The 24,449-nt window shown below is 39.2% G+C and overlaps 1 protein-coding gene across 1 annotated transcript in view; it reads right to left on the reverse strand.

Moving 5' to 3' along the window:
* The window catches only part of REPS2 (RALBP1 associated Eps domain containing 2), a 240,497-nt gene that overhangs the window by 6,116 nt on the left and 209,932 nt on the right, over positions 1-24,449 (reverse strand). Inside the window, exons 15-17 of the mRNA XM_052663622.1 lie at positions 21,435-21,518; positions 20,250-20,395; positions 10,585-10,690 (exon numbers count right to left, since the gene is read on the reverse strand). Of these exons, the coding sequence (XP_052519582.1) occupies positions 10,585-10,690; positions 20,250-20,395; positions 21,435-21,518 (336 nt within the window). The remainder of the gene's footprint in view (positions 1-10,584; positions 10,691-20,249; positions 20,396-21,434; positions 21,519-24,449) is intronic.

The raw sequence follows: 24,449 nt of genomic DNA on the forward strand, positions 1-24,449 counted from the left end.
CTGAGTGAACTCCGGGAGTTGGTGATGGACAGGGAGGCCTGGCGTGCTGCAATTCATGGGGTCGCAAACAGTCGGACACGACTGAGCGACTGAACTGAACTGAATGGCTAACAATGCTGAATATCTTTGCACATGTTTATTTGCCATCTTTAGATCCTCTTTGGTGAAGTATCTGTTCAAATCCTTTGCCTATTTTTAAATTGGGTTGGTTGAGCTTTGAGAATTCTTATTACTGAGTTTTGAGAGTTCTTTATATAATTTGGACAGAAGTCCTTTGTCAAAAAACATGGGTTGCAAATATTTTCTTCCAGTCTATAGCTTGTCTCTTAATTCTCTTGACAGTATTTTTGACAGAGTAAAAGTTTTAAATCTTGATAAAGTCCAATTTATTGACTTTTTCTGTGTTTGTGCTTCTGGCATCGTTTCTAACCTTGGGTCACAAAAATTTTTCCTATTTTTTTTTCTACAGGTTTTATACCTTTATATTTTACATTTGTTTCTATGACCCATTTCAAGTTAATCTTTGTATCAGAAGTGAGATTTTTGGTCAAAACTCATGTTTTTACAGATGGATGACCAATTGTTACAAAACAATATGTTGAAAAGACTATCCTTTCCTCAATAAGCTGATTTGTATATTTGTCAAAGATCAAATGCTTATTCTATTCACATGGTCTACTCCAGGACTTCTGATTCTGCTCCACTGATTCATCATTAATCCCATACTGTCTTGATTACTGAAGCTTGATACTGAAAGTGATTCCTCCATCTTTGTTCTTTTTCAAATTTGTTTTAGCTATTCCAGTTCCTTGGCCTTTACATATAAATTATAGGATTTGCTGGTCTATGTCTACAAAACATCCTACTGGGGTTTTGATTGGCTGCAAGGATTCTATAGATCACCCTAGAGGAAAATAGTATTAATACTTTGCTGAGTCTTCCAATCCACAAGGTACGTATGTTTTTCCCTTTATTTAGGTCTTCTTAGATTTCTTTTAGCAGCATTTTGCACATTTCAGTATACAGATGAATTTATACTTAAGTAGTTCATTTAGGAGAGGAATACTCTCCTAAATGATAGCTATTGTGGATACTATTGTTTTTCAAATTTCTGTGACAAGTTGTTTATTACCTGTATATAGAAATATGATTGCTTTCTGTGTGACTTTATATTCTGTGACCTTCATAAACTCAGTTAGGAAATGAAATTTTAAGAAACAATTTGCAAATACTTACACACTCAGAACCACTAAGAGGTTTTCTGAAATCTCAACAATTAGAGAATAGTGAAAAATTTATACTACTTGATTTCAAGAGTTACAGAAATCAAGACCATGTAGTACCAGTATAAAGATCAACAAACAGGTTAACAGAATGGAGTAAGAATTCATAAATAAATCACACTTACATGGTTATTAGATTTTTGAGAACAGCATCAGAGTAATCCAAGAAGGAAAAGAAACTTTTCTACAAATGATACTAGATTAATGAAATACTGATATGGGAAAAAATGAACCTTGACCCTAATCTTATAGCATACATAAAACTTAATTCAAAATGGATCATAGATACTGGTGCAGTCACTATGGAAAACACTATGGAAGTTCATTTAAAAACTTAAAACTACCAGGAGTGATGTCAGTAGGATCGCTGAATAAGACATTCCTTGTCCATGTCCCCCTGTCAATGACAATTTGGCATCCATTCACAAAGTGCCTTTGTGGGAGTTATGGGATCCAGCACCATATATGAAAGGACCCAGGAGGTGTCTCATCTAGCCATGCATCATCTGGTAACAGGCACACAGATCTCAGTTCTGGCTCTGGACCCAGTAGGGTCCAAGAAACAGCTCTAGGCCCTCTCAGCCACAGTCCAGGAAACTCTGGGAAACACTGTTTTAGACAATCACCCAGAGGTGAAAGAACTTTTGTGGAAGTCCAAGTTTCAAGCAGAATGGTAGAGAAAAATAACACAAGTCTGGATGTACTGGGAGGGTAAGAACTGTTTGACTACTCACATCACCTTACTCCAAGGCAGCACAGTTTATGCCTAGAAAAGATCCTGGCCCATGATTTCTCCCAGGAAAGTGCATGCCTGAGCAACCAGGTTCCCCAGTACTAAATTGTGAACTGCATGACTGGAGGTGGGGAGGGGGAAGAGGCTGGGAGAATGGCAGATAGGACTCTCAAAAGGGATTAAAGGAACATGGATCCTACTAAATGTCTCATGGGGCACCATCAAGAAGCCCACCCATAAGCCTGACTATAAGTTGAGCATCCTCCAACTACCCATGAGGCATTTCAGCACTCCATGGGCCTTACACACACCATCAACCTGTGGCCAGTTCCTTGGTCACATTCCTGATGGTGAGTGAACACATGCAGAAAGACTTGCTGGCCCAAATCTGTAGGCCATGAGAGACCACAAATTTGAGCTGCAGTGCCATCTTTGGGAAAATAAAAGGGAGGCTGTCAGCACTTGGCCTTGTGTTTTGCAGGATGAGAACAAGGCATACAAGATTAAGAATTGTGTCATAAGAAGGAACAATAAGTGCTGAGCAGTGCATCCATAGAAGATCTGAGAAATTGTCAGAATCTCTAACACGGCTGATTGAAAGTAGTTTGGGAAGAAGTAACTGCTACTTCAAATGTGAAGATAACAACACAAAACTTCAAGGAAACATGATGCCACCAAAGAATTACAATAATCTTCCAGTAACCCATCCCAAAGACATGGAGATATAGGACTTACTCAATAAAGAATTTAAACGGCTATTTTAAGGAAACTCAATTGTGCTGCAAGAAAACACAGAAAGACAAGTCAATTAAATCAGGAAAACTATACTACATGAATAAAACAAGAAGTTTAACAAAATGATAGAAATCATAAAATAGAGCCACAAGAAATTCTGGAGCTGAATAATAAAATGAATGAATTAAAAATATAATAGAGAACATCAACATCAGAATGGATCAAGCAGAATAAAGAATCTAAGATAGACAGTTTCAAGGGTTTTGAAACTATCCAGCCAGAGGAGAACAAAGAAAACAAATTTAAAAGAATGAAGAAAGGTACATGATCTATGTGATGTCATCAAAAGAAATAATTTGTGAATTATTAGAGTTTCTGAAGTTATGAGACACAGAGCTTATTTGAAGAAATAATGGCTGAGAACTTTCTGAATATGGAGAGAGATATGGATATCCAAGTTCATGAAGCTCAAAGGTCATCAAACAAACTCCACTGAAGATTTCCTCTTTAAGATTTATTATAATAAACTTGTCAAAACTCAAAGAGAAAAATCTTAAAAGAAGCAAGAGAAAAGAAGCTTATAACTTAAAAGGGACTTCTTAAAAGGCTATCAGTGGATTTCTTAGCACCCTTTGAGAGAGTGAGATGATAATACAAAGTGCTCATAGAAAAAAAAAATTCCCAAACAAGAATACTCTATTCAACAAAGTTATCCTTCAGAAATGAAGGAGGGATAAAAGATTTCCCCACACAAACAAAGCCAAGGGAGTTGATCACCACCAGATCTGCCTCACAAGAAATGTAGAAAGAAGTTCTTCAAGCTGAAATGAAAGGATTCTAATTGGTAATATGAAAACATACAATACACCAGGGTAAACGTAAGTATATAGTCAAATTCAGAATACTCTAATACTGTAATATGGCAGTGTGTTAACCACTTAAATTTAGTACAAATGCTAAAGGAAAAGAGTATTAAAAATAACCATAGCTAAAATAACTTGTTAATGAATATAAAATATGAAAAGTAAATGATGAATTAAAAAACAAAGTGAAAGTCATTCAGTCGTGTCTGACTCTTTGTGGACTGTATAGTCCATGGAATCTTCCAGGCCAGCATACTGGAGTGGGTAGCCTTTCCCTTCTCCAGGGAATCTTCCCAACCCAGGGACCGAACCCAGGTCTCTCGGATTCTTTACCAGCTGAGCCACGAGGGAAGCTCTTTTTTTGTTTTTGGTTTTTTTTGCTTTTGTTCAAAAACAAAAGGGGGAGTAAAAGGGTAGAGTTGTTGCTGCTGCTGCTGCTGCTAAGTCACTTCAGTCGTGTCTGTGCAACCCCATAGACGGCAGCCCACTAGGCTCGCCCGTCCCCGGGATTCTCCAGTCAAGAACACTGGAGTGGGTTGCCATTTCCTTCTCCAGTGCATGAAAGTGAAAAGTAAAAGTGAAGTCGCTCAGTCATGTCCGACTCTTAGCAACCCCATGGACTGTAGCCCACCAGGCTCCTCCGTCCATGAGATTTTCCAGGCAAGAGTACTGGAGTGGGTTCCCATTGCCTTCTCCGAGAGTTGTTATACGCAATCAAAGTTATCAGCATATAATAGACTGTTATACCTACAAGATGTTTTATGTAAGCTTCATGATAACAACAAAGCAAACACAAAAACCTACAATAGATTCACAAAAGATAAAGAGAAGACAATCAAAGCATACTATTGCAAAAAATCATCAATTCACAAAGGCAGGCAGTAGGAGAGGGAGAAATGAACAAGAAAACTATAAAACAGTCAGAAAACAGTTAACAGGGTATTAGTAAATCCTTACCTATTAATATTTACTTCAAATGTAAATGAATTAAGTTCTCCAATCCAAAGACATAGAGGAGATCAATGGATTAAAAAAAAAAGAAGGGACCAAACTACATGCTGCCTATAAGAGACTCACTTTAGTTTATGGTCACACATAGGAAAAAATGAAGGGATGAAAAAGATATTCCATGCAAGTAGATATCAAAAGACAAGAGGAGTAGTTATTCTTTTACCAGATAAAACAGGCTATAGTTCAAAAACCAAATCAAGAGACAAGGCATGTCATTATATAATGTTAAAGGGATTAACTCATAAAGAAAATAAAACAGTCATAAATATATATGCAGGCAACATCAGAGCACCTAAATATATCAAGTAAATATTAGAATCAAATCGCCAGTCTATATCTGACACAGGATACAGCATGCTTGGGGCTGGTGCACGGGGATGACCCAGAGAGATGTTATGGGGAGGGAGGTGGGAGGGGGGTTCATGTTTGGGAACGCATGTACACCCGTGGTGGATTCATGTCAATGTAAGGCAAAACCAATACAGTATTGTAAAGTAAAATAAAGTAAAAATAAAAATTTAATAAAAAATTCGAAAGATGAAATAGACAACAGCATAGTAATAATGAGGGACATCAATAGCTCACTTACAACAGTGGGTATATCATCCAGACAAAAATGTAACAAGGAAATGTTGGTCTTGAACTATACCAAATGAACCTAACAGACATACAAAACATTTCATCCACTAGAATCAGAATACATATTCTCAAGCACACATGAAATACTCTTGAGGATATATCATATGATAGGTTACAAGATAAGTCTTAGCAGATTTAAGAACATCAAAGTCATACCAAGTACATTTTCCAACTACAAGGTTATTAAACTAGGAATCAGTAACAAGAGGAAAACTAGAAAATTCAGAAATACATAGAGATTAAACGAAGCACTTCTAAACAACCAATGAGTCAAAGAAGACATCAAAAGGGAAATCAAAAAACTATCCTGAAACAAATAAAAATGGAAACACAGCATTCTAAAACAAATGGCTAACAGGTACACAAAACATGTTCAGCATCACTAATCATCAGGGAAATGCAAATCAATACCAAAATGAGATATCACCTCACACCTGTTAAAATGGCTATTATCAAAAAGATAAGGGATAAGTGTTGGCAACGATGTGGAGAACAGGGAACGCTTGTGCAGTGTTGGTCAGAAGGCAGACTGATCCAGCAACTACACAAAATGGTATGGAGGTTTCTTAAAATTAAAAAAAGAACCATCGTAAGATCTAGTAATCCCACTTTTGGGTATATCCAAAGGAAAAGAAATCAGGATCTCAAAGGAATATGTGTATTCCCATGTTCACTGTATTATGTACAATAGCTGAGATACGAAAACAAGTTTCACTCTACAGACAAATGGATAAAGATGTGGTACATACATGCAATTGAATATTATTCAGCCAAAAGAAAGAAGGAAATGCTGCCATTTGTGACACTGATGGACCTTGTGGGCCCTATGCTAAGTGAAATAAGTCAGACAGAGAAAGGCAAATACCATATGATATCACTTTTATGTATAATCTAAAAAGGCCAACTTCATAGAGACAGAGTAGAATGGTGGTTGCCATGGGCTGGGAGGTGGGTGCAGGAAATGGGGAGATGTTGAGCAAGGGTACAAACTTGCAGTCATAAGATATATAAGTTCTGTGTATGTAATGTATAGCATGGTGACTATAGCTAACAATACTGTATTATATACTTAAAAATCGCTAAGAAGTAAATCTTAAATGTTCTCACCATGTAAAAGAAATTATAATTACATGAGTGATTAAAAAAGAATGAAATTCTGCCATCTGCAACAACACGGATTTGGGGACATTATGCTAAGTGAAATAAGTCAGACAGAGAAAGATAAATACTGTATATGTGTGCATGCTAAAGTTGGTTCAGTTGTGTCTGACTCTTTGCAACCTCATGGACTGTAGCCCACCAGGCTCCTCTGTCCACGGGATTCTCTAGGCATGAATACTGGAGTGGGTTGCCATGCCCTCCTCCAGGGGCTCTTCCCGACTCAGGGATCGAACCCATGTCTCTTATATCTCCTGCATTGGCCGACAGGTTCTTTACCACTAGCGCCACCTGGGAAGCCCATGAGATCAGTTATATATGGAATTTTAAAAAATTCAACAAACTAGTGAATATAATAAAAAGGAGGGATTTTCCTGGTAGTCCAGTGGCTAAGAGTCCATGATGCCAATGCAGGGGGCCTGGGTTCAAACCCTGATCAGGGAACTAGATCTCCCATGCTGCAACTAAAGATCCTGCATGCCACAACTAAGAGTTTCCATGCCACAACTAAGAGTTTCCATGCCAAAACTAAGAATTCATATGCCAAAACTAAAGATCCCACATGCTACAATTAAGAGCCCGCATGCCACAACCAAGAGTTTGCATGCTGAAACAGAGTTCACATGCTGCAACTAAAGATCCCACATGCCACAATGAAGAACGAGTGAAGCCAAATAAATAAAGAATAAACTAATGGTTACCAGTGGGAAGAGGAAAAGGTAAAGGGCTACAAGTATATATTATGCAACACAGAAAGTCATAGCTAATATTTTATAATGACTATAAATGAAGCATAACCATTAAAAATTGTGTAAGTCCCTATACTGTACACCTATAACATATAATATTGTATAGCAACTATACTTCAATAATAATGAGGGCAAGAGGAAATTTTTACAGGGGATGGGCAATTTATGGCATAAACTGTGACAGATTCATGGATGTATAATTACCTCCAAACTCATCACATCACATACATTAAATACATACAGCTTTATAATAAATAAATGTTTAGTATATAATAAATAATAAAGTAGTTTAAAAACACAAATGTATCACAGATCTAAATGTAAAAGTTATAACAATAAAGCATTTAGAAGAACACATAGGAGAATATGTTCATAATTTAGATGTAGGCAAAGTTTCCTTATATAATAGGAAGAAAGTTAATAACCATAAGTGAAAAAATGATAAATCAGACTTTATCAAAATTAAAAACTTCTATTCATGAAAAGATAGTTAAGAAAATTAATAGGCAAAATAAAGACTGGAAGAAAACATTCATAAAATATATATCTCAACAAAGGACTGGCAACAGAAAATATAAAAAGCATCTACCTACAACTCTACAAAAAAGACTGAAAATGATTTTTAAATGGCCAAACATTTGGAAAAAAACACTTCACAAAATAAAATATATGAAAAATAAATAATCACATAGAAAAGTGCTAAGGAGATGTAAAATAAAAACTACATCACCACAAGACTAGATAAAAATTAAAACAATAATACCAAGTGTTGGTGAAGATGAGGAACAACCAGAACTTTCACATAGTAGTGGTGGGAATGCTAAATGCTACAACCACTTTGGGAAAAGCTCTAGTCGTTTCTATTCAAACTAATCACACACAATCACCATATTACCTACTAATCCTAAATCCTAGAAATTTATCCAAGAGAAATGAGAAAATATTCCCAAATAAAGAGTTATTAAAAAATGCAGTTTTATTCAAAATAGCAAAAACTAGAATTTCCAGGTGTCCATTAATAGAATTAATAACCAAACTATAGCATATTCACTCTGGAGAAGGCAATGGCACCCCACTCCAGTACTCTTGCCTGGAAAATCCCATGGACAGAGGAGCTTGGTAGGCTACAGTCCATGGGGTCGCTGAGAGTTGGACATGACTCAGTGACTTCACTTTCACTTTTCACTTTCATGCACTGGAGAAGGAAATGGCAACCCACTCCAGTGTTCTTGCCTGGAGAATCCCAGGGATGGCGGAGCCTGGTGGGGTGCTGTTTATGGGGTCACACAGAGTCGGACACAACTGAAGCGACTTAGCAGCAGCGGCAGCATATTCACTCAGTAGAATACCACTCAGCAATAAAACAGAACAGATTACTGAGACATACAATGATGAAAATGAATCTCAAAAACAATGCTACGTGAAAGAAGCTTTCCACAAAAGTACATGTCAGAGGACACTGTTTACATAAAGTCATAGAAGAGGCAACAATATGGCATAAGAAGTTTAGAAGAGGGGTTAAGTGTGGCAGAAATTAACTGGGAAGGAGTATGAGGGAGCTTTCCAGGGAGATGGTAATGTCCTCTATCTTGATATATTAGTATACACACTTACAAAGGGTCAGCAAGTGTACACTTAAGATGTGTGCACTCATTGTATATAAAATGTACAACATAAGGAAAGTTTGTAAAAATATTTAACTCTAGTTAATGATACGCACGTTAAAATATTCAGGGGACACACACAGATGTCTTGAAAACATGTTAAAAATAAGACAGACTGAAGGATAGATAAGAGGGATAAAAAAGGACAGATATGTGATAAAACAAGTGTAGCGAGATGTGAATGGGAAAACCAACATTGTGTAACTTTCTTGCATGCTTGAAAATGTTCATAATAAAATATTAGGGGAGTTCCTTGGTGGCCTACAGTTAGGATTCCAGCTTTTCATTGCCATGACCTGGGTTCAATCCCTGGTTGTAGAACTGAGATCCCACAAGCTGTGTGCTACAGCCACAAAAAAAAAAAAAAAAAAAAAAAATAGGGCGAAGGCAGGGAGTAATGAAAGAGAAAATAAAAAATGAAGAGACAGTACAAACTCATAAAAAAGAATCATCAGTGAAGGAGACAGACACGGAAAGTATGACATCCTGAAAACCAGTTAGAAACAACATTTCAGAGGAAGGAATTGCCAATGGTCTATGGCACAGGTTCTGAAAATCCAAAGAGTATTTAAACAGGCCCACTAAATGTGGCTGTAAGAGGGGTGTGAGTAAAGGAGAGTAAAAGCCACAGCAAAGTCAAGGGAGAGAACACTATTGGTGAGGAAGCAGAGACAGTAAATAACAACTCTTAGGAAGCTTGGCTGAAGGAGACTAGAGGCCGGGCAGCAGCTGGAGAGGATGTGGGCACTGATGCGCTGGACAACACTAGAGCACGTGTCTGTGTGGGCGGCAATGACCCAGCAGAAAATCAAGGGATGTCAGGGCTGCCCTGAAAACGTGTGCTTAACTCAACTCCCAGTACCTGTAAATGTGAACTCATATAGAATAAGGTCTTTGCAGATATAATCTAGTTAAAACATGAGACTGTGCTAGATTAGGGTGGGCCCCAGCCCAATGACCAGTCTATCCCTATAAGAAAAGGGAAGGATAAAAAGAGGAATTGGACACAGATACACAGAGACCAGAAAAATCTTTATAACAGACAGTGGAGGCAGAAACTGAAGTGATGCATCTACCAGCCAAGGACTGCCAGCCACCAGCAGAAACTGGGAAGAAGACAGGAAGAATTCTCCCCTAGAGCCTCAGAGAGAGCATAGCTCTGCACACACTGTGATTCAGAAGTCTAGCTGCCATAGCTGGCAGAGAGTAAGTTGTTGTTCTTTTAGGCCACTAAGTTTGTAGCACTTTGTTAGGGCAGCCCTGGGAAACTAATAATACAGGGGAGAATAATGGTGAATAGAAGCAGGCGATAAGAACAGAAGAGATGTCCTTGAGGTGATGTGGAACCATTTTCAAGATACCAAAGGAGGGGATAGCCTTTGAGAGGATCAGGGCCACCCTCTTCCATTGAAATGAGTATAGCATCATTCATAGAGGACCTCGACAAATTAGGGGTTTACCCAGAAGCTTTGGACAATAAAGAATGCTTCAAAGAGCTTTGTAATAGCTTCTCTGTCTCTTTAACTAGCACACAATATGTAGCTTGCATATTAAAGCTTCAAGTCTTCCTCTAACAAGAACCAACCCAAGAAACAAATACAGCAACTCTCTGCCTTCCAAAAGGAGTCTGAGAACAAAGAGCAAGTCTTACCAACACGAATAGAACCAGATGCTCAGCCAATGTTTGTCAAAACAAAACACAACAACCAGACACAAAGCCTGGTTATCCAAATTCAGGAAGCTCTTTACCTTGAGCTGCTGCTGGAGCTCACTGTTCAGACGGGCCAGCACGGCATTTGCCTCTTTATTTTTGCGGATAGCAGTTTGAATAGCCTTCTTCTGTTTGGAAGACTGCCTACAAAAAAGTACAGACAGTTCAGTGACACAGAACGTAGAGGTCCAGATCCCTGTGGGTCAGAACTCTCTGATTCACGAGAAGTGCTAAACTAACAAGGGGCTAACATCACAGAGCTCCAAAAATAAAATCATATATTCATAGGCAGGCAGGCACATACCAAAGGAAATAAGTTTCTTGGGATGAATTATTTAAACATGAAGCAGTTTCCATTTTACAACTTGAAGAAAAGCTGTGAATTGGGCCTTTTCAAACATGTTTTGTTCCATTTATCCAAAGGCATTTAATAAGCATTTCTTCCTGACAAACGACATTAAGTGGAATACCCTTTTTGTGCAATCATTAATGACATTTCAAAGACCTGCAGGTGGCCCTGTGGGCAAGTCTGAAGGGAAAGAATAGAAAAACATTCTCTTCAGTAAAAATCCTACATTAACTTAGTCAACTCTCTTTTATTTCTTTATTATTAGGCATGAATGCCTAAGTATGTTTGTGTGTGAGTGTGTGTGTGCAAGTGCATACACCAACATACATCTGTGGCACTTGAGAAAAACACAAAATTGTTTTAATACCAGTCTTTCCAAAGTAAGTCAACAGTAAATTCACAGAACAGGTTTAACTAAGGTGACCACACAAGCCCCACCTGGCCCATTACAGTCTTTGCTTACACTGCCTGACTGGCCCTAATTTTTCTTAGCAACTACTTTCCCCCTCAAAACCGTCAACGTGGTTGTAGAACCTACAGCCTTATATCCCACAGCAAGAAATACTGAATCCTCAGAGCAAATGGACCACCTAAGTTCCCCCAGAGAAACAAACATGTTTGTGATCCCTGGGAGCCAGAGCAACTAAACTAGAAAGCATTGTGGCCCCTGGAGAGAGCTGGTGGCGGTACACTGAGAATGTATACTATACTAGCTGCTCTATTCACTTGTATAAGGCGTACTCCCTATCCAACAAGTTTAAACATTAGTTTTTTACCCATAAATAGGCAAGGAAGAAGCTCCAAAATATACTTTTTACAAGATACAGACTGGATTCTGGTTTCAGGACAAGACAGAGAAGATGCATTTCTCTCTATTCCTCCCACTAAATACAGTAAAACATTGGACATAATATACAGAATAATATAAGATGACTCTGCAAAGTAGACTGAAGAAGGCAAACCAGCTAGGGAACTTGGTACCCAAGGAAAGAATAGCCATGAACTACCTGGGTTTTCTTTTTCACTTCATATGTATCTCATAAATGCCAATGAGAGCAGACAATAAAAAGCCTCCCCAAAATTCTGCTCTCTCTAGCCAAAGGACTGGGAAAGGAGCAGCCCAGCAAGACAGAAATTAGATATAATATTCCTCCTGAATACAGATGTAAAATCTTTAATAAAATATTATCAAACAGAATTCAGCAATATAAAAAAGAATTATAAATCATGACCAAGAGAAGTTTATTCCAGGGAAGCAAGACTGATTCAATACTCAAAAACAATCAATATAATTCATTACTTTAACAGGTGAAAAAGAGAATCACATGATCAGATAAACTAATATAGATTTTTATAATTTTATTTATAAAGACTCATTGAAATTCTTAGATATACCACAACATATATAGAACTTACATGCTGAAAATATACAACACAAATGAAAGAAATAAATTGGATCTAAGTAAATGGAGAAATATATGATCATTGATTGAAAAACTCAATACAGTAAAGATGTCAATTCTTCCCAGATTAACATAAAGGTTTAACATAATTCCCATGGAAATCCCAGCAAGATCTTTGCAGCTCAAGACAAAAGTATTCTAAAATTAAATGGAAAGTCAAAGGAATTGGGATACCTAAACAATTTTGAAAAATACGAAGTGGGAAAAACAGAAGACTTATTATATAGCTATAGTATCAAGTGGTAAAATAATAAAGATAGCAATCAAGACTGTGTGGTACTGGCAGAGTGAAAGACACATAGATCATTAGAACAGAATAAAGAACCCAGAAAGAGATTCACACTAGTACAGATTATTTATTTTTGACAGACGAGGAAAAGCAAGTCAATGGAAGAAGAACAGCCTTTTCAATGAAAGTGCTGAAGCAATTCAATATCCATAGTCAAAAAATGAATCTGGACCCAAATCTCAAACTTTATATAAAAATTAACACAAAATGGATCACCAACCTAAATGTAAAGTGTAATATTATAAAATTTTTAGAAGAAAATGTAAGAGAAAATCATCAGGACCTAGAGCTTGGTGAACAGATTTTAGAGGTGAAAAGAAAAGCACAATCCATAAAAGGAAAAAAAATCAGTAAGTTGAGACTTCATCAAAAATTTTAAACTTTTGCTCTACAAAAGACTCTTTTAAGAGAATGAAAAGATAACCCACAGACTGAGAGAAAACATTTGCAAACCACAGATGTAACAACTGATCTGTATTTAGAATATACGAAGAACTCTCAAAACTCAATGTTAAAAAACAATTCAATTAGAAAATGGGCAAACGTGATGAAGAGACATGTAACCAAAGAGGACACGTGATGGCAAAGACATGAAAAGATGCTCTAGCTATTAGGGAAATGCAAATTAACACCACTGTGGGATAGTGCTACACACCTATTAGAACAGCTAAATTTAAAAACTAGTGACAGTATCAAACGCTAGTGAGGATGTGGAGACACTGAACCGCATACACTCGTGGTGGGAAGATAAAATGGTACAGTCATTTTGGGAAACAACTTGGCAGTTTCTTTAAAAACTAAATATACATTTAGCACATAACCCAACAATCACACTCCTAGACATTTATTACAGAGAAATGAAAACATATGTATACGCAAGAACCTGTACACAGATGCTCACAACAGCTTTGTTTGTAATACTCGATAACTAGACACAAACAAAAGGTTTCTGAATAGGTGAATGGCTAAACAGACTGTGATACATACATAGTGTAGAATATTTCTTAGCAGTATTGATTTATACAACTTAGACAGATGTCAAGGGCATTATGCTGAGTGAAAACAAGCAAAGCTCAAAAGGTCACATGCTGTGTGATTCTATGTGTATAACATTCTGAAAATGACAAAATTATAGAGACAGGAAACTGATCAGTGGTTACCACAGGTAAAGAGTAGAAAAGAGGATGAAGTGGGGTGACTCCTGTATCTTGCTTACAGTGGTAGTTACAAGACATACAAATGTGATAAAATGGCATAGAACTATACATATATACTGTCCCAACATCAATTTCCTGTTTTTTATATTTTACTATGCTAGGTAAAATGTAACCATTTAGAGAAGCTACATGAAAGATACATAAGACTTCTTTGTACTATTTTTTAATCTTCTATGAATCCATAATTACTATAAAATAAAAAGTTTTATGAAAATACATCTTGATCAGAGCTGGATGCCTCTACTGAAACAACTACTACGTTAAGTGTGCTAGCTTATAACAGTTTGCCCTTCCCTGGGAATTGTCTCCATCCCCTTCCCCTCCTCTGTAGGGATAGGCCCCAGGCAGACAGTCCTATTTGTTCTATGAAACACTCAGCTCTGTTTTCACACTTGAACAGATGCTAGCCTGTGCTAAGCTTACCAGAATCTCTCTCCCAGGGATGTGGGTTCCAGTTAAGAGTTTGGTTTAGCCTGGGCCCTGCACAGTGAGAATGTAATATCTGGAGCTGAAGGTGGTTGAGAAGATTTCACAGATAAAAATGTCAGAAAATAGAGACGAATCAGGAGGAAGGCCAATAGAAATATGGTCCTCTCCCCAAATCCATCCATGTCCCTGGGTTCAATGAGTCACCCCTGTATTCTTATAATAATGAACACAGTTTTGCTACCTCAAGTTGCTCTTTATGTTTTGTCACCAAATGAGCCCTGCATAATGCAAACACAGGATCCAGCTTCAAAAACCTCTCAAGAGTTCAGTAAAGTCATCCAACTTGCCTCACCATTTAAGACCTGCTTCTAGAGTCTGTCTAGGTTCTCCTAACCTTGTTTCTCACTGTTCCAGGCTGGGCTGTAACTGGCCTGGTTTCCAAGGAGGAAAATAAGGGAGAAACAGTGAGGTGTTTCTTTTACCTGCTGCTGTTGTTCATCAGGCAATCTCTCAGTTTAGAACTGTACACTGTGAGACTTGTACACTGAAGGTTATGTGGCAGACTGTCCTCCAATCATATTCTTGTGCCTTCCTGTTTTCAGTAGCATCTCCTCCTCAATTTGAGCTAGGCACACGGCCATACAATTAGAAACTAGCCGCATTTCTGTGTCTTCTTTGCAAGTAGGTGAGGCCATATGGCTAAGTCTAGGTGAAAGGTATCCAAGAGAAATGATGATGTCCTTAAAAGTAACTTATTTTCTCTCCATTTGTTCCTTTCCCCTTTCTGGGACCTGGAACATGAACATGTTAGAGGTGAGCCACCTCCAAACCCTATGGATAAAGGCAACCTTCACAGGATCTGAAACAAGATGACAGAAGGGACCCGGGTTCTGGACAGGTATGCTTCTGAACCACTCACCAACTCAGACTTCTACATAAGAAAAAAGTCAGTTTCTTTGTTATTTGAGTGACTGTTACCTCATTTTTTTCAATCAGCTGAACCACTGTTTGAAGGAATATAAACTGGGATCTCTAGATAAGAAAAATCTTCTTAGCCTTCACCCTGGACCCTGCTTTCTCCTATGGAATTCTGAGTACAGCTTCTAAGAAGTGAGTTTTTATTGCCTTTTCTCTTCTTGGAAATGGTAGGTTTCCATTAGAGATGCCAATCATCAATCCCACAGATATTCATCCCACTGTTGACAAACATGAAGAGAGAAGAGAAACAGAATCCCAACCACACCGAGAACTTGATGCAGGCAAGCAGACTCTGCCACACAAGCTCCCTGGAATGCCCTGGGGTGCCACAGGATACTTCCTGGGGTTCCAGAGAAGAGCTTAGGCCACAGAAGCTGGCACAGGTTCGGTCACAGTATTGCCACACAACACCCTCTAGTTCTAAACTGTTCAAGCAATTCTATTTTCCCAAAATCCATCTTTAGCAGATACATAAAATACGGGAAAAAACAATCAAGCCAAATTATTTCTAAGAAAACCCCACTTCTGTCCTTATAGGCAGTTCATTAATGACTACACAATCTAAGAGCTGTTTATTACTTATAACCTGGACTCAGCAGCTCACTTGGAGAGAATATTTTATTAGTTCCTCTCTCCTATATGGAGTAGACAATGATGATATCTGAAGCAGAATTTGTTTCTTATTAATAGGTCAGTTCTAATGTTAATTTCCCCAAAAGCTGATGACCATTTTGCAACTTGCTTTGTGACTCTTTTCTCAATTTTCCCAAAGATGGTATATAATAACAACCACTCTAAATGCACTGGAGAGAGATTAACTTACTACAAACCTTAGATGTTTAAGGGCATCAGAGCTTAATTCTCTCCCAGAACCCTAACCAATAAAGGGCTATACAGACTAACCATTATGTGTCTGGCTGTCCTCTCTCCAGGTCTTAGAAAATTATGAGTGTTAAGTTGCTCCTTATCACTCTCAAATGAACTGGTCTGGGACCTGAAATAAGTCTTATACAGCTCCCTTATGGCAAAGTTTAGATACATGACATTTATAGCACTATTTGTGTTGCTGGTGGGTGCTAGCCTCTCTCACCCTGACCCCGTGAGCTCACCTAACTAGTGAAAGAATATCATGGTGAGGGATGGTGACTGAACAAGCAGATAAAACAAATGCCACTTTTCAACAAATGCTGCTGGGACAACTGGAAATCCATATGCAAAAGAATGAAACTGGACCCCTTCATCACACTGTACAGAAAAATAAATTCAAAATAGACCATAGGGGTCAATATAAGAGCTAAAACTATAAAGCTTGTAGATGCAAACACAGGAACTAATCATGAACTTGATATGGGCAATGGTTTCTTAGATATGAAAGCAAAAGCACAAGGGACAAAAGAAAAACATTAGATAAATTAAACTTGATCAAACTTAAAAATATTGTGCTTCAAATAGTGTCATTATGAAAGGAAAAAGACAATGCACAGAACAGGGGAAAATATTTGCAAATCATATATATGACAAGGGATTTATATCCAGAGTATATAAAGACCTCATAATTCAAAAATAAAAAGATAAGTAATCCAAGGATAAATGGGCAAAAAATATAAGCAGACATTTTCCCAAAGAAGTTATGCACATGGCCAATAAGCACATGTAAAGATGCTCAACATCACTGTTCATTAAGAAAATAAAAATCAAAACCATGAGACACCATTTCACACCCACTAAGATGGCTATGATAAAAACCCTAAAAATCAAATAACAAGTGTTGGTAAGGAAGAGGAAAATCTGGAACCCTCATACTTTACTGGTAGGATTGTAAAATGCAATAGACACTGCCACTCTGGAAAACAGTGTGGAAGGTCCTCAAACTGTTAAACATAAAGCTACCATCAGTCCAGTCCAGTAGGAGTTGCTCAGTCATGCTTGACTCTTTGCAACCCCAGGGACTGCAGCCCACCAGGCTCCTCTGTCCATGGAATTCTCCAGGTAAGAATACTGGAGTAGGTTGCCATTTTCTTCTCCAGGGGATCTTCCCAACGCAGGGATCGAACCCAGGGCTTCTGCATTGCAGGTAAATTCTTTACCATCTGAGACACCAGGGAAGCCCAAAGTTACCAAATGATCCAGCAATGACCCAGCAATTTGATTCCTAGGTATAAATACTCAAGGCAAATGGAAATATCAGTCCACACAAAAATCTGCACATAAATATTCACAGCATCATTATTCTTATTAGCTGCAAAGTGGAAACAACCCAAATGTCCATCAGCTGATGAATGGGTAAATAAAATGTAGTATATCCATATAATGGAACATTAATCAGCAGTTTTAAAAAATTAAGTTCTGACTTATTATACAACATGGATGAACCTTAAAAACATGATACTAAGTAAAAGAAGACAGTCACAAAAGGCCATATGCTATATGATTCCATTTAAATGAAATAGCCAGAATAGGCAAATCTATAAAGACAGAAAGTATTGATAGACAATGGTTGCCTGGAATGTGGGAGTGGAAAGTGACTGCTAACGGGCACAGAATCTCTTTTTAGGGGCAATGAAAATGTTCTACAATTAGACTGTTATGATGAGTGTACAACTATATAAATATACTAAAAACCACCGAAGCGTACATTTACCGGAGTGAATTGGATGCTACATGAAACACATCTAAATAAGGTTGCTTTTTTAAAAAAGATGAAAAAAAAAAAAGACAAAGATTTCTGCTTGAACTCCACCAGTGGCCCTCCCATCTACTTTGGAGGATGTCATAGCCACCACTCAGTTGTCACATAGCCAGCAATGATGTGAAGTACAGATTACAGTGAAAAGTTGGGGAGAACATCAAAGAAAGTTTACACGTCTGTATCTCTAAGATCCATCCTCTAGACTGGAGGGTGGCTGGAAGATGGCCAAAGCTCTCAGGGACCATTAAGGACAAAATATACTTCCTTGATGCACTAATACCACTAGGGAACTGTCCATTTGGGGAAAAACAAACAAACAAACAAAAGCTATCACCTAAAGAAGAGTGCTGCACAGATTCAGAATGAGGATTGACTTCATCAGCAAGCTGCACCCACAGAACCTGTTACTTTTCTTCCCATAACAGTGTAAGCAGGAGAAACTCTGCAGCAGACCCTGAGACCTGTAAGGAGCGGTGTTATGACACATCCCAAGCATCTGTGTTAGTGACTAGTCAGGCTCACTTGAAGTCACACATAGCAGCAGGTTTCTGCCTTCAATTTCTGCCCTCACTCAATTTCACTGAGTGTTCTTAAAGTCAAAGTCTTCTGGAGAAGGATGGCTTGTCCAGACAATGGTTTTTTTGGTCCCTGGCCATGTCCACAGGTGTCCCTACCCTCTATTCAGCTACAGAAAGATATCTTAAAGGCTCTGCATGTGACCATTCTGTGCTTAGATGCTTAACAACAGAGTCTCTTCATGGGAATGAAAAGGAATCACATATTGCATCTACTCAAAGTCGGGTCTGAGGGTCTTGAAGCTGGTCACATGCATCAGGGGGACATGAGATAAGACAGGTAAAGAGGGGAACTGTCATTTATAGCACTGTCTTCTTCCCAGGAAAACACAGGCCAAAACAAGCAAGAAGGGTGGGAAGGAAAGGAAGAGGAGAGAGGAGGGGAAGGAAATCAAACCAATCTGAAATACACCCCAGCCTGTGATTCACACGCCCCTTGAGAGGTTGTCTTATTGCTTAGAAATCCTCTTTCTACATGACTGGGAGACTGTAATACTATCACAGAAATGAGTAAGGCAAGACTATAACCATTAAAATCACACCAGTCCAAGGGGCTGAGTGTAAACATAAGTTTACATTTACATATGTATATGCAGATTTAAAATGAAAGTTCTGTTCATCTGTGTCTCTTTTACTGTCTCGCATACAGGGTTATCATTACCATCTTTCTAAATTCCATATATATGTGTTAGTATACTATATTGGTGTTTTTCTTTCTGGCTTACTTTACTCTGTATAATCGGCTCCAGTTTCATCCACCTCATTAGAACTGATTCAAATGTATTCTTTTTAATGGCTGAGTAATATTCCATTGTATATATGTACCACAGCTTTCTTATCCATTCATTTGCTGATGGACATCTAGGTTGCTTCCATGTCCCTGGCTATTATAAGCATTGCTGCGATGAACATTGGGGTATATGTGTCTCTTTCAATTCTGGTTTCCTCGATGTGTATGCCCAGCAGTGGGATTGCTGGGTCATAAGGCAGTTCAATTTCCAGTTTTTTAAGGAATCGCCACACTGTTCTCCATAGTGGCTGTACTAGTTTGCATTCCCACCAACAGTGTAAGAGGGTTCCCTTTTCTCCACACCCTCTCCAGCATTTATTGCTTGTAGACTTTTGGATCACAGCCATTCTGACTGGTGTGAAATGGTATCTCACTGTTGTCTTGATTTGCATTTCTCTGATAATGAGTGATGTTGAGCATCTTTTCATGTGTTTGTTAGCCATCTGTATGTCTTCTTTGGAGAAATGTCTATTTAGTTCTTTGGACCAATACAGTATACTAACACATATATATGGAATTTAGAAAGATGGTAATGATAACCCTGTATGCAAGACAGCAAAAGAGACACAGATGTATAGAACAGACTTTTGGACTCTGTGGGAGAGGGAGAGGGTGGGATGATTTGGGAGAATGGCATTGAAACATGTATACTATCATGTAAGAAACAAATCGCCAGTCTAGGTTTGATACAGGATACAGGATGCTTGGGGCTGGTGCACTGGGATGACCCAGAGAGATGATATGGGGAGAGAGGTGGGAGGGGGGTTCAGGATTGGGAACTCATGTACACCCGTGGCGGATTCATATCAATGTATGGCAAAACCCATACAGTATTGTAAAGTAAAATAAAAATAAATTAATAAATAAATAAAATTTTTTAAAAAGACAGTTCTGACTATGTGCTCATTTATCTGTTCTACTTACTTTTGGACTGCTGGATGGGGTTTCACAGTTGCTACAGAAGCTGGCCCGCTTACAGTGGTAGAAGGCTCTTGATTTTCTGTAGCTTGATTTTCAGGTCGGAATTTCCTACGGATGGGCTTTGATGGGGGCTGAGAATATGCTATCTCCTGTAGATTAAAAAAAAAAAAAGTTAAACAAGTAAATGCCACTCATCTTGTCAATGCCCTTATGTTCCTTCTGGCCTGTCCCCATGGTCAGTCATGTACTCTATTCAAACTCCACATCCAAGGACACATGGCTGATTTGTGGCTTGGCAAGACCTGGAGGGACCATCAGATTCCAGGGGCATTTCCTTCTTTTTTTCCCATGTTTGCAGCGTATTACCTTTTTGTTACGTAGAAGGACACAGGAATCAGTTGCCCTCTTTACCTCCTCTCCTTTCTTTTTTAAATGCTGTGTGCATCTCACATCACGAGGCCTTTCCTTACCAAAGACAAAATTCTCTCTTGCCTTACTTTGGGGCTTTGGGGAATATGTTCTAAATAAGTTTTAAGTTTTAAAGTTTGTAGAGGTCTTCATCACAAACTCCTCCTTCTCCTACCCCCAGCTCCTACATCAAGCCAAGCTGGTGAGCCACTGTGTCTTCTGGAAGGAGGCCGCTGACTTGCTTTCTTGGAGGCCCTACCCCATCTGTCCTCCCAAGCATAGGCACACGCTCTGTGATGGGAGGAGGGCCTGAGAAAATGGGGCAGAAGAGAGGAGGGGGAGAAGCTGAATGGAGAGCATGGTGAGTGAGTGAGCAAATGCACTGGGACTCGGTGACACAGTGGGCAAGGGTAAACTGTGGCACAAAGACTAGAAAGGGGAGACCACCCAGGCCCCCTAGGCACTCCTCGAGGTTTAGTAGGGTGCAGGGCTCTGCTAAGGGCCCTCCGCATTGCTCCTCTTGGTCTTGCCAAAAACAAGGCCATCATATTTAGATTAGAGGTTGAAGATGGAAGTACAAACTGTCAGAGACATCAAGGTGGAGCCCAGGAATCATCAGGACCCTAATCTTCACAAAGAACCCAGATTCAAGGAAATCTGGATCATAAACATTCATGTCAGGGCATGAAAACTTTAAAACAGTCTATGGGTTAATAGAGGCAAGCAGCCTAGGGGAGGCGTCACAAGGCCATCACAGTAATGCCTTCATGCTGGCCTTACCTTCTTTGTTGGACTACTTTCTGCAGCTTGAGAGGGGGCCCTGTTCAACTGGGGATGTACCTCAGCCTCAGATGCTTGTTCAGACTGTAGCAAAACATCACAGAAAGGAAAAAAAAGCAAAAACATATCCACCTAAATATGTAGTAAAGAGAGCTTAGGAAAATAGTTACTAACGGGAGACAGCCAAGGATGGTCAAGTCTGGCAATCCTTGAGAAAACTTTCTCTAGACTCTGCTATTCCCTCCCATCTCTCCTCCCAGAACTGTTCAATCTTAGGAAAAGGAGTAAGAGGAATGTCTTCTATAATTGGATGTATGTATTGCTAAAAACTAATGCTCTGAAAGTGCAAACTAAAAATAACAAGGCACAGTGGAAAAGTAGGGGAAAGAAACTACAATTTCAACTCAAGCACTAAGAAAAACAATAATTATAATAAAAAGCACTGACATTTTTTATATCCAATTTCTGATAAAGAAACACTAGTAGATATGACTGTTTACCTTTAAAAAAAAAAAAGGAGAAGGGTAAGCATAATGGAGGGAGAAAACAGAAGGATTCTGGCTGCTGAGGGATATGGAGTCTGTGAATAAAAACACAAAGACTGGGGAGGAATGGCCCCAAAGGCCTGTAAGACAGTGGGGCCACACAGCCCAGTGGCAGAGCCCAGGGAGCAGGGACACCCTGTGCAGCTCCCTCTCTCCCAGGCTTGCTACATTTGGCGCTGCTAGAGTCCTTGGTTTTCAGCAGCTATTAGCCAGTGATGCAAAATGTTAACATGTGAACCAATAGGACCTCCACGTTATTAGTCCTCTATAAACTCACAAGCTAATCTGCATCACAGAAACACATTGCAGCACACAAGCTGTGGCCTGAGCACACCCACTTCATCGCTAACTGGGCCCTCTCCAAGCTCTAGTGGTGGCTTGCTTCTTCCTTCCTCTGACCCTACTCCTCTCCACCTCTCCTGCCAACTGCCCTCAGCACATCCCAGCTGCCTCTAGTCTTCAGAGACCAATGTCCAGCTCGGCACTCTTGTCTCCATTTGTAAAGCCCCTGTCCCTAGCATCTGATGAGCCACAGCATCCTACTTGGAATCATTCTCTCTTCCTGTTATGGCTCCTCTTATCCCTCAGATATGAGGTTTGGGGTTCTCCTGCTCCATTTTCCCATCACTGTTGACTCTTTCCCAGAGAAAGGCCATCTGCTCCTACACTTCCACTGCCTGCCCTGGATCCTTGGTGCCCAACGCACTCCCACTCCCTGCCTCTTCAAAACCCATGATGCAGGCACTCAACATGCCTGATTTCTAGTTCCAAGTTTTTCTTATAGCTTTCTCCTTTCGATGAAGGCTAACTGTATTATTACCATTGCTGTTACTGTTATTAATAAATGTATACTATGAACCACCAAAACCTTGCTATGTGTCACATGTTGCTCTGGATGTTTTGCATGGATTATTGCATTCATCATCACAGCCCTAGGAAGCAGAGGGGAACTGAGGATCTAGAAGGCAAGGAATTCACCCAAGATCATACAAATAGTAGAGTGTGAAGCCAGGCTTCAGGTCCCAAAACTGGGCTGTGACCACTATGCTATATAGCTTCCAGCACTCTGGGGCCTGAGTGTTATCCACTCAAGAAATATTTATCCAACAGCCATGACAAGCAGAGCATGTACTAGAACCAGTGTTCAAGGATGAATAAGCCCCAGACCTTGCCAATGAGGAGCTTGAAGTCTAGTGGAAAGGCAGATAAATGAGTGGGCAAATAGGCTTCAGGGGAATAAGGACTCTACCAAGGACATGTGGAGCCTATAGGAACAGCTGGCCTTGTGGGTGATCAAGACTCAGGCAGAGGTGACATTCCAGCTGCAAGCTGGGTGAACGGCCAGATGCGGCCAACTAGAATGGCCCTGAACAGAGTCTCTTGATGAAAGTGAAAGAGGAGAGTGAAAAAGCTGGCTTAAAACTCAACATTCAAAATACTAAAATCATGGCATCTGATCCCATCACTTCATGGCAAACAGATGGGGAAACAATGGAAACAGTGACAGACTTTATTTTCTTGGGCTCCAAAATCACTTCAGATGGTGAGTGCAGACATGAAATTAAAAGATGCTTGTTCCTTGGAAGAAAAGCTATGACCAACCTAGACAGCATATTAAAAAGCAGAGACATTACTTTGCCAACAAAGGTCCATCTAGTCAAAAATATGGTTTTTCCAGCAGTCATGTATGGATGTGAGAGTTGGACCATAAAGAAACCAAAGAATTGATGTTTTTGTACTGTGGTGTTGGAGAAGACTCTTGAGAGTCCCTTGAACTACAAGGATATTAAACCAGTCAATCCTAAAGGAAATCAGTCCTGAATATTCATTGGAAGGACTGATGCTGAAGCTCCAATACTCTGGGCACCTGATGCAAAGAGCTGACTCACTGGAAAAGACCCTGATGATGGGAAAGATTGAAGACAGAAGGAGAAGGGGACGACAGAGGATGAGATGGTTGGACGGCATCACCAACTTGATGGACATGAGTTTAAGTAAGCTCCGGGAGTTGCTGATGGACAGGGAAGCCTGGAGTGATGCAGTCCATGGGGTTGCAAAGAGTCAGATAAGGCTGAATGACTGAACTGCACTGATCCCTCCCATCAAGAAGCTTACAGAAGCCTCTTAGGTTCATCCACCAGAGGGCAGACAGAAAAAGCAAAGAAGAACCACAATCCCACAGCAGCTAAAACCAAAACAACATTACAGAAAGTTAATCAAGATGAAAAAGCAGAGAGTTATGTCCCAGATGAAGGGGTAATATAAAACCCCAGAAAAACAACTAAATGAAGGGGAGATAAGCAACCTTTCAGAAAAAAGAATTCAGAATAATGATAGTAAAGATGATCCAGGATCTAAGAAACAGAATGGAGAAGCTGCAAGAAATGTTAACCAAGACCTATAAGAACTAAAGAACAAAAAATGATGGACAATACACTAGAAAGAATCAATAGCAGAATAACTGAGGCAG

The sequence above is a fragment of the Budorcas taxicolor genome, chromosome X, assembly GCF_023091745.1.
Source record: "Budorcas taxicolor isolate Tak-1 chromosome X, Takin1.1, whole genome shotgun sequence".
Classification (NCBI taxonomy): Eukaryota; Metazoa; Chordata; class Mammalia; order Artiodactyla; family Bovidae; genus Budorcas; species Budorcas taxicolor.